The 11,789-nt window shown below is 39.2% G+C and overlaps 1 protein-coding gene across 1 annotated transcript; it reads left to right on the top strand.

Moving 5' to 3' along the window:
• Nucleotides 1-4,322: 4,322 nt before the first annotated feature.
• LOC121304589 (ribonuclease T2-like) lies at nt 4,323-11,423 on the top strand. The gene is made up of 9 exons (XM_041235801.1): nt 4,323-4,451; nt 4,573-4,630; nt 4,724-4,779; nt 6,095-6,158; nt 7,483-7,568; nt 7,906-8,019; nt 9,422-9,479; nt 10,957-11,019; nt 11,117-11,423. Exons 1-9 carry the CDS (start codon nt 4,363-4,365, stop codon nt 11,237-11,239), a joined length of 711 nt encoding a protein of 236 aa, XP_041091735.1. The 5' UTR covers nt 4,323-4,362; the 3' UTR covers nt 11,240-11,423.
• The last annotated feature ends 366 nt before the right edge of the window (nt 11,424-11,789 follow it).

The raw sequence follows: 11,789 nt of genomic DNA, 5'->3' as shown, positions 1-11,789 counted from the left end.
CTCATACACTTAGATGTATTTGTGCAGCCACCGGGCCAGCTATACACACGCCAATGACCTCATACACTTAGATGTATTTGTGCAGCCACCAGGCCAGCTATACACACGCCAATGACCTCATACACTTAGATGCATCAGTGCAGCCACCAGGCCAGCTATACACACGCCAATCACCTCATACACTTAGATGTATTTGTGCAGCCACCAGGCCAGCTATACACACGCCAATGACCTCATACACTTAGATGTATTTGTGCAGCCACCGGGCCAGCTATACACACGCCAATGACCTCATACACTTAGATGTATTTGTGCAGCCACCGGGCCAGCTATACACACGCCAATGACCTCATACACTTAGATGTATTTGTGCAGCCACCGGGCCAGCTATACACACTTACACTTATGTATTTGTGCAGCCACCGGGCCAGCTATACACACGCCAATGACCTCATACACTTAGATGTATTTGTGCAGCCACCGGGCCAGCTATACACACGGTCTAAAAAGCACCCACTTCTATATTTCAGTTCATTCAATATAACACTCTCTCAAAAACTAAAACATAGTTTCAATACCTTATAGCAATACAACCAATACCTGTGAGATATAATATTGTAGATAATATGCTTACCTCCTATTATAAGGAAAAGTAGCGTGAACAAAGGAATCAGAATTGTCTTGTGGAGATCTGCAAGTGATGGACCACTTCACTCTGCCATTGTAAAAGACATGAGGTTTTATAGATTTTGGTCTCCATTGAAATACATGGAGAGACTTTATCAAATCCAATCATTAATTTGGTTAGACACTTCTTATCTTTCTTTGGCACGCAACAACCTAAAATCTTAGAGCCATATGCCAACAACTTTTTAAAATATGACACCTGTTCCAAACACTTGACCATGATCTCACTCACTCATTTCTCAACCCCTCCTCTATCTAAAAAGTTAGGTGAAACACAGTTCACAAGACCCTTGCTATTCCTTTGTTTTATATGTGCATACAAAGAGAATAATGTTATTTTGAATATATGTTGTTTAAAATATATATAATACTATTAGTTATAATCATATTGATTATATACCTGGTTTCTAAGTATGTATTCCCTCATATCATCCTATTTTTCAAATTAGTTTCCTTCTCTCCTTACAGATATATTTTTAGTAGATATTGTAGGGAACTTCCATCTTATGTTTTTCTAATATAGAGTTTCTCTTCATGGATAATCTATTTGTTTTTTGTTTAAGTGTAAGACTATAATGTCTCTGTCCTATGAGTTTCCCAACAGCATGAACTCAGCTGAACTGCGGATGACCTCCTATTTTTTCCATTGGCACACAAACCAGCTAAAACGGGTTCTCTAGTGGCACACCAATCTTCCTAATTTCCAGCAATAATTAATGTCTTTTAACAATGTTCCCCCTTCTTCTAGGGTGAGAAGATAATTTCCTTTGTTAAATTTTAACCTTGACGCTATAATCTTTTTTGATAAAAGAATTCTCGCTCTGCGTGCCAACTATGCCTCCCTTTACCAGGCACGGCTTTCTCTAAAAAACAGGCTCACAGAAAGTTCGGGAAGAAAGTTCACATAAAGTTTACCTTCTCAAAACCTATCCTCTACTTTTAAAATTATTTTTCATTATTTGTTTAATCTTTTTATTTTATATTTCAAACATCTCTTTATGCTGCATCATCTTTTTAACTCAGAGTCAAATCAAACAGTTTCCTCCCTATAGAACACGATTATTAACTATTTTAAATGCGAACCTATCTTGACAAGAAACAATTTCATGCATATTATTGTAACAGGCAGTGTTGAGCATATGGTCTTACACGCACAAATTGTTTATAGTAAAAAGCAAGCATATTATATAAACCCTATTTCAACATTTTCAACATTTTCTTAGGCTAAAAGGGTGCTATAGTGATTTAGCATTAAATTCTGGGAATCAAGCCCATCTTGATAAGAAACTGCCTAAAAACTGGCCACTTGTATCAAACTATAGCAGCTTCTACTGCATGATTTTATATAGAGAGAATGCATAAGTTTCACAATTACTGATTAAAACAGCATTAATCGTTATTTTTGATTGCACACTTACATAATTTTCCAGACTAAAGCTTATACAAACATTACAAAGGATTATAACACATATTATTGCATTAATAAGTTTCATTTTTAAATCATCCAGTCCATGTCCAGGGTTTCAGGTCGCTCCCAGCAGGACTCGGTCTCTGGTTCGACTCGGGTAGGCTCAGTGAACACGACAATAGGCTCTCGAATCCATCGTCTCGCATCACAGGTGTGAGTCGCCATGGCCTTGACTTCGTACCTACAAGACACTTGTACACGCTTAGCAGGGACACCTTCCTCACATTCTAGTTTTCCCAGATGCGCCCATTTTACTAAGTGACCCTTTCACAACTCATGCATTCAATCCTCTTAATATCTTTTTGGGTTTACATTTAAATGAGAGAAAGAAACACCTACAGAATCATTGCATTCAAACAAGATTCTACAGTGTTTAGCCAAATGACTGCATGCCGGACAAAGTCTGGGCCCAGTCGCTGATGACTTGCTTTGGCACATATTACATGCACAATTAACAAGAGGATTATGTTTTAATGTATGTGTCAGGGTTACTTCTGCACCATGTACAATAGTTCTGGATCTGTACACATTGTTACTATACATCTGTTTCTGCTCACACACGGTCACTTTGCAAGGTATGCCTTCCATCCGGAATACTGAAGAAGGCCAAAACTCACTGTTATTCCTATTTTCTGGAATCCAGTTACTGTTCTGCCTCACATCATCAGTTAGCAGACAATACAACTGAATCTGAATCAGTTGATGAACCATGAGCCTTAGCTACTGAGATTCTCCATACAAAGGGATTCAATGTTTTACTGACCAGCCTAGCTGATTCAGCGTTATTTGCGACAGTGTGAAGGCTCTCAAGTTCCTGTATTTCTAACTGTAAACACAAGCAATTAGGCTGCTGAAATTTCAGCATGTATTGAATTGAAAGACAATTCGTACAAGTAACACTGAAATACCATTTTAAATAATCACATCATATTGTCCTATTACAGTAGAGTCTTGTAAATTGCAAAGCCCAGGTAGTACTGTAACAGCGTTGTGCAATTAACCAGAGTGGAAGTGCATTCTTTTGAAAGTGTATGTTCCTTTTTCTGGGTAAATGCATAAAGCTGTGAGGCACACGAGATATGCAATCTGCAGGAATCTACTCCATCTGCATGTTGATAAGAAACATACTTTTTTTTTTTTTTTTTTTTAACGTTGAAGGACTATGCAATTATCATGTATGCAATTCATTGGAATGCACTGTTCTTGTATCATTCTTAAGCCTCTTAAATGACCCTACAGTAATTATATTGACACACCAGGGATAAATTGTATAACGCTAATCTGTAAATGTAGTTTCTTTCTTCATTTTCCAGAATAAATATTCACTGCTGGCACAACCCTTAAACTGCTTTTAGAAGTGTTCGATGGCTTGCTCTATAGATATGAAATACCTGAATGAAGCCCATTCATAAAAAAGCATAATACTACATTAGTGACGTCAAAATGACATATTGGTAGAAAAGATTATGCTTTGCTTTGACCCATATTTGACTCATGTGCACCCCGAGATCACTTTCAAACACAAAATGTCTCGTTTTCAATCATTCGACAACACCCACAATCCGTGGTTTTAGGCACTTCTAACAAATCTGATTTACAATCATCCTCCACAAACGGGAGCAGCAGACAAGCAAGCGAGACGAAGAATCTTCGTCAAACAAAAAAGAAAGAAAAAGCACACCTCACTGAAACCCCTTTTCCTTGTTTTTTGCAGTTCATTATCTACCCAGTTTAATTCACCGTTCCTGAATTTATCAAAAAGAAAATGATGTTGAAATGTCTTTAACATTGCCTTAATTTACGTTATTATTATTATTATTATTCTTGAAATTCAGTTGCAATTTGAACCTTACATCCATTTATTGATTTGGTTTTGTTTTGTTTTTTTACAGATATTAATATCCATGTATTATGAAAAAATAAATAACAGATGGGCTTCAGCGAGTTAACGGAAAATAACTCGCTCTGGAGTTTCGGTGTCAGTTTGGGACCCTTGTAGTTTGTGACGTCACAAGATGTCTAGATGGAATTGCTCTCCAGTGCCTCGCTGAAGCCTGTGTTCTAGTGACTTGTTATGTATTTAGTCTTTTTTTTTTTGGCGGATCAAAGCAACGCCCATATCTCTTAAACACACCCCTGCCTGTTACAATAAATAGCCTTCAGCTTTGCACACACATCAACCAGACTGTGCTGATTTCCTAGGAACCATGTCCCTGCTGAAGTGCTCCCTGTTCATTGTGGTTCTCCTCAACTCTACCTTTCACAGCTTGCTTGTGAACAGTGTGCGTTGCAGTGGGTATGTATGTGTTATGTGGAGTTTGAGTTGGTGTTTTCGCTTTCAGTGTTACAGCTAACAGTTGATTTACTGGTTCTGTATTCATGTATTGATTTACGTTCTTGTTTTACTTCATTTCAAGAACTCCTTCGTCGATACTTCTGACCCAGCGCTGGGCCAAGACAGAATGCAAAGACCCGGTCAGTAATTCCTTGTTTGCAGTTTTTTTGTTACCTCCAATAATGTTTATGCTAAACAATATACAATAATAAAACCATTATTGTACTCTGTAGAATCTGAAAGGCAATCCAGCATGCAACTCGAATAAATGGACTCTTCATGGACTGTGGTAAGAAGCATAATATTTACATATTCTAGGATTGTATTGAAGGAGTGGGATTGGGATTCTCCTGATGATAACCTCCTAGTCGCTCTTCTCTCAAACCTCTCAAAGTGTTAATATGTTAACATGTCTTTTTTTTCCAAATTTTACTTAAATCTTGTGTTTTTTCCCCAGATTTATAAATGTTGTGAAAATAAATAAATATATTTTTAAATGTGTGCATTCAGATATAATTTATAAATCTAATTACATGATTTAACATTTAGCGAAATATTTAACTAAATCTTAAATCTCTTAGATTTAACACCTAGCTAAATATTTAACTGGCCAGCTAAGTCTGGAGTTTGTATGCAAATGAGCTCCGCCCACTTTGTGCTTTCACACGATTTGATTGGCTCTTGTAATGCTACTCGAGAAATATGGAAATTGTAGCATTACAAGAGCCAACTACAACATAAGCAATAAGGGAGGTGAGGGACTTGATTTAAGTCTTTAAAGTCCTGAAAGGAGTTGACATAATCAACCCTAACCAATACTTGAAGTGGTACACAGTGAAGCCAGGACCAGGTGACACAGCTGGAAAATACCTGGATATAGACAGAGAGTGGTCAGGGGATGGAATGGGTTACCTAGTCATGTTGCTGAAGGAGACTCTTCTTCACACAGAGAGTGGTCAGGGGATGGAATGGGTTACCTAGTCATGTTGCTGAAGGAGACTCTTCTTCACACAGAGAGTGGGGAGGGGATGGAAATGGTTACCTAGTCATGTTGCTGAAGGAGACTCTTCTTCACACAGAGAGTGGTGAGGGGATGGAATGGGTTACCTAGTCATGTTGCTGAAGGAGACTCTTCTTCACACAGAGAGTGGGGAGGGGATGGAATGGGTTACTAGTCATGTTGCTGAAGGAGACTCTTCTTCACACAGAGAGTGGTGAGGGGATGGAATGGGTTACCTAGTCATGTTGCTGAAGGAGACTCTTCTTCATACAGAGAGTGGTGAGGGGATGGAATGGGTTACCTAGTCATGTTGCTGAAGGAGACTCTTCTTCACACAGAGAGTGGTGAGGGGATGGAATGGGTTACCTAGTCATGTTGCTGAAGGAGACTCTTCTTCACACAGAGAGTGGTGAGGGGATGGTATGGGTTACCTAGTCATGCTTTTGATGATGAATCACTGGGATCCTTTAAGGCCCAACGTGATAAAGTTCTGCTAGGAGCCGGATGAACACTGATGGGCTGAATGGTCTTCTCTTGTTCTTAAATGTTTTTTGTTCATTTCCTGTTGTCCTGATTGGGCTTTTTTAACTTGTTATTTCAACAGGCCTGATAAAGTGAAAGTAATTGATGCAGATCCATTGACAGACGACTTCTTTAATACATTTGAGGTGAGGACTACATTTTTTCTGTAGTCAATCATTCTATTTTTCAAGTTAGATAAATACATGTCAGGCAATACCCAGAGCGCTGGCTAGGAGGCAGAGTAGAAGCAGTTGCCTCAGTTGGTGCTAAAGGTATTTATGTGAAGTTTTGGGTAGAATCAACAAAGTTTCCGAGCTTTTGACCCTGTTCATAACAATGCTGACTTGAAGCTCTATAAACTGTGCGTCTCTGGTACTTTGTACCTGCATGCAGGAATTGGAGATGTGTTTTGAGGTTGGGGGTTGTTTTGAGGGGGGTGGGGGGTGAGATATAGAGGCAGAGTTTTTCATTGAGTAATACCTCTAGAAAAGTTTTAGTTTGAAAAAAAAAAAGTTTACAAAAATGGAGGAAAATATCAAATAAATGAAGTCAAGTCTGCTTTTATCACCAGCACAGTCAGGTGCGTTTATTTTAGGAAAAGAAAACAAGATTGCAAACTGCTTTGGCAAGTTTGCAGCTTTGCTTTTTGGCACTTATGACATAAAAAAGACAATATCTCAGGTTGAATGGATTACATCTATGCTATAAAACTGTGTATCCACTTTTTAAATATCACTGGCATCACTGGCTCAGCACTCATCATTTTTCCTATTGTTATTTTTAATTCTATACCTTTTTATTTATTTATTTCCTTTTGTGAAAATGTTTCTCCCAGGTGATGGACGGAGGCAAGGCCTCCATGTGTACTTGTGTGTGAGAATTTCCAAAACAGATTATGGGTATAGATAAGAAGATGTTTAAAATGATTTCTCTCACTTTTTAAAATCGCATTACAAAATGCAAATACTAAGTGACTTGGTGGGTTAATGGAATCATTTATTTCAGTAACCTAATTTAAATTCACCTAATTTGAGCGAGGTAACGAGGAAGACACAGGTGCTGTTGAGACGAGAAGTGATATTGCTCAGTTGCATGTGGTCTGCAGTGAGCAATGTAATCAATACCGAGTTGCCATATCAATTCCTAATGATCCCATATTGTGTAAAACGCTGTCGTAATAAAGAGGGGCGGCGGTGTTTGGTGTCTGTTTGTTTGACTCGAGCTTAAATACTCATCGTCTATCAATGAGCTTGAAAGAAGCTTGCTTGTGAACAGTGTCAAACATTTGAGGTTAGGACTGGAACCTATTCACCAATGGAACCTTACAAATCCTGTGCAGCTCTCATTAGAATTAAACTTATAGAGATCAAGAACTTTGAGGTTCCTATCTTTCTCCCAGAGCCTCCACACACCCTGCCAAGTAATGTTGTATTAAATACTCCTTCACTTCTGTTTCATTATATATTCCAGAATTATCAGCAAATAATGAGGACAGACTGGACATTTTTGGGCAGCGCTGATCAAAATACTTACATACGTGAAACCAAAAAATTCTGGTAAGTGGTGTCTCCCAATCCACCTCCCTCTTGAGCTGGTTTCAGTACAAGTAGGTGGATTCAAGTATGATTCTGAAGACACTAAGAAATGCTTGGTGTGGACAGGGGCATAGCGTTGCATTCCACTTAATGCTGTAGTTTTGTAAAATGCACAGTCCAAGACCTAACGCATCACACAGCGAGCCTGCATTATGTTTATGAGTCTGATGTTACCATAGTGATAATATAACATTAAACAAAACAAAGGAGCCTTCACTAGGTGTACTTCTCAATGGATTGATTGTAATGAATTGGAAACTACAGTACAAACTGATTGTTATTACTGATCTGATCCTAGGAATCATGAATGGATGAAACATGGATATTGCGCCAAGGACTTCATTGGATCTGATCAGCCAAAGTCGTACTTTGAGAAAGCTTTGGAACTTTACCGCTCAGAAGATCTTCTCGGGTTGGTTTTCCAAGCTAAATCCTATCAGTGATGCCACTGACAGTCTTTCCAAGAAAATCTTTGGGTTACAAGTCTACAGTTCCACTTTCTGTTTAGAGAGGCTACAATGGGGCTCAATTTCCAAAATTGCTGAAGGAGGGTACTCATATATTATTGCATCAGTGACCACAATGACTTTATTTTTATGTGTTTAGGTAGAAATGGGCTAACCAGGAAAAATGTGCAAATATTTGCCATATTAAAACATTTTCATTTCAGATTTTACCACAAGCATCTTCTACTTAAATGTGTTTTTAGAATATGATTCATTATGAAAGAAAACATTTTATAAACAAGATAACAATTGTGAGCATTACTAGTCTCATTGTCAATCACAATATTATTATTTAATTACATGCATTATTTGATACAATAATTATAATGCAATGATTTCATTGTTCTCAGCTCCTAAAGTTGCAGATTATTTATAACATGTTATAGTTATGTTGCCATCTCCACCTGTTTAAGAGAGTACAACAATTGCAAAGGCATAATTAAGTGAATTATTACTTCAGCTAAGGGTGAGTTAAGTCACTGCGAGCTCAGTTGGAATGAAACCATGCAGACAGAGGGGATGAAAACCTGCTCTTTTGCATTGCTGGTGTTATATTCGAATAGAGCGTTATCTCGTTTATGATAGTAGTGTGCAGTGTTACATATGGTTACACTATGTAACGCAATTTTTGTTCCTGGGTAGTAAGTGTTATTTCCTAATTGCTTATGCCTCAAAAGTATAGAAAATGACTATTATTCCCCACAAACTTTGCTTTTGTGACCAGGACAGTGATATTTCAAAATATCACTATTTCCAATGGGAGAACGGGCAAATGTGTGTCTTTTCGTTCACATAAAGTCAGAGAAAAACAACATATGAATCCAAATTAACATGTATTTATACTAAAGTAATACAAAAATGACTACAAAAGATTTAGAAGTGAGTAGTTTTTCGAGATTTACGATTATACTGTAAATTTACTGCTAACCACGCAATGCTGCCCATGAATTATGATTGATATTATAAGATTGTATCAAGTGCTTTATAAAGGATTTTATTTTATGACCCTCCCCATAACATCAACCCTTATGACTGATTGCTTGGAAGGCAGTTCATTTGAATAACCAGGGCTTGTGATTGTCAGTGTTTTACCCTGACTTTTCTACTCTCCTATAAAAACTCAACTGATGCCTGTTAACCCATTTGTTCTCCCAAGTTAGTGTAAATGATTAAAACTGATACAGTAACCTTAAGCATCCATCAGTTTATGAGTGACAACTTCTAATCAACATCCTTCTTAAAGTCAGGTATGGACGTCATTTGGTTTTTTTGCATTAATTTTTATACAGCTTTTTTTGTATCATATAGCCGTTTGACTTCCAGTGGTATTGAACCAAGAGATGATAAAACTTACCAAGAGTATGAGGTAAGCATATCAGACATCATAACCCATTTTGTATATCACTGTAAATCATTCAAAGTTGATGTTCTGTCAAACATTATCTCTTTGGATATTGTTATGAAATCAAACTGCCCCCACACCCCCTCAGTACAGAACAGAGAGAGGGGGTCTTGCCTGATAAAGGAATATGCTCGTATCTAGTTTCTATACATACACGTTAATCAGTGAAGGGGAATCTGTTTCACGCTGCCTTGCTGATTGACCTGCCAGCTAGTTTTCTTATGCCAGCCCCCTTTCACAATGTTGCTATTTCTGTAAATCCATTTAATGCTTTGCACTGTGAATAGTTAAGGCGCCCCGTATTTAATAAAAAAAGTGGCCAATGTAAAAATTGTTAGTAACCCTATCAGCTGCAATCTAGCCAAACGGCATCAATTTTTAACACTTTATTTTCCTGATGGAACTGAAAATCTGCCATATAACTTTCTATGTTATATTTTCTCATATAAAAGCAACAAAAAACAGTATTATAGAAATAAATGTTTGACTTGTATTTGCTATATGTATCAGTGAAGTGTCAGCATACCACTTTCAAAAAACAATCTGTAAGAACATAACAAATGTTGTCCCCGAGGGTCTCCCCTGGTAAAGGCACGGCTGTGTGGTGTGCAGGGGGGAGTCACACAGTCAGGGGAGCGCAGGGGTCCCCGAGGGTCTCCCCTGGTAAAGGCACGGCTGTGTGGTGTGCAGGGGGGAGTCACACAGTCAGGGGAGCGCAGGGGTCCCCGAGGGTCTCCCCTGGTAAAGGCACGGCTGTGTGGTGTGCAGGGGGGAGTCACACAGTCAGGGGAGCGCAGGGGTCCCCGAGGGTCTCCCCTGGTAAAGGCACGGCTGTGTGGTGTGCAGGGGTCCCCGAGTCACACAGTCAGGGGGGAGTCACACAGGGGAGCGCAGGGGTCCCCGAGGGTCTCCCCTGGTAAAGGCACGGCTGTGTGGTGTGCAGGGGGGAGTCACACAGTCAGGGGAGCGCAGGGGTCCCCGAGGGTCTCCCCTGGTAAAGGCACGGCCGCATGGTTTGCAGAGTGATAGGACTGAAACCTCTTTTTTGCAATTTCTTTGCATGACAACTGGAGAAGTGAGCAATCATAGAAAAGCTTCACAAGCCTCCTTTTAGATCCAGAGATAATTTGAAAGCGCTGTTAGTTGATATTGTCCTCCCCTCTTCATTACCATTCTGGTATTAATCCATTTACAATTGAATTGATAGCCTTTAAAACCTGATATGAAGCGGCCCTCAAGGAGGGGGCGTTGTGCACCACTGCTCTAGAACTTCCTGTAAGGTACCCGAAATGCTTCCCTTATTAGTTTTAGTTGTTTTAGTTGGAGCATTTTATTGTCTCTGAAATGATTCCTATTACTGCAGCTACCCTGACTTTGCAAAGACTGCATCAAGGTTTATCTGTGGCCTCATATCTTCAACAGAACTGTATTTCTCTTACAGATAATACAAGCCTTTACTACTGAAACACCTTTTGTCAGACCTATTCTCAGTTGCAGAGCAATGGTAAGTTTGTTCTTCGGTTAGAAGTTTGCTGAGAATTTAAAATGTACAGTACCTTGTGTGAATGTTTTGACACATCTACTCCCTTGTTTCATTTCAGAACCGTAGAACGTACTTGTCAGAGATCAGCATTTGTTTTGATCAGAATCTGAAAGCGATTGACTGTGAATCAGGGGGCAGCAATGTATGTCCTAAAGGTGCCATCACATATCCACTGACATGAATAAAAAGGTGGCCATTGTCTCCAGCTTTGACTTTTGCATGGAATCTGTTTTCTTACACACGTTTCTACAATGCTTATGCTTTGCCTGCTCGAGATACTGTGACATTTCGTCAACTGCTTATCTGTAACAGCTTTGCGAATAAATAAATACGTAATTCACAAAAGCATCATTTAAACCGTGTGGGTGTGTGTTTATCAGTAGTGTGAAGAGAATGCATTACCCGTACTCGTAATCATGTTCCTACTCGGAACCCAACACCCAAGCCCGGATTTTACTTGGGTTACATCATCACAGGTGGGTTGGGCTAAAACTGGAACCGTGTTTAAAATGCTTTTGTAGCAGTGTCTGCGTCTCTGTCACGTGGTTCGTGTCAAACGTGAAAGCTAATTTCGGTCCCCGGCGGACGCTTTCTGTCAGAGCCGATATGGGCAGACGATGTGAGAATTCTTGTAACGGGGTTTGCCAGGGTGAGTCGGCAAGGAGAAGCTGCTGAGTGGTTTATTGATGTAGTCCTATAGGGCAGAAAGCACTGAGAGTTCAGTAGCCTGG

The sequence above is a fragment of the Polyodon spathula genome, chromosome 38 (assembly GCF_017654505.1).
Source record: "Polyodon spathula isolate WHYD16114869_AA chromosome 38, ASM1765450v1, whole genome shotgun sequence".
NCBI classification, from domain to species: Eukaryota; Metazoa; Chordata; class Actinopteri; order Acipenseriformes; family Polyodontidae; genus Polyodon; species Polyodon spathula.
Note: the sequence above shows the minus strand (reverse complement) of the source record. Positions and strands in the feature narration are given on the sequence as shown.

Excerpts from the sequence above, each read along its gene's own strand:
- LOC121304589 (XM_041235801.1), top strand. The coding sequence starts at position 4,363 with ATGTCCCTGCTGAAGTGCTCCCTGTTCATTGTGGTTCTCCTCAACTCT. Across the intron at positions 4,631-4,723 it reads AGACAGAATGCAAAGACCCG|AATCTGAAAGGCAATCCAGC; the intron begins GTCAGTAATTCC and ends TGTACTCTGTAG. Across the intron at positions 6,159-7,482 it reads ACTTCTTTAATACATTTGAG|AATTATCAGCAAATAATGAG; the intron begins GTGAGGACTACA and ends TATATATTCCAG.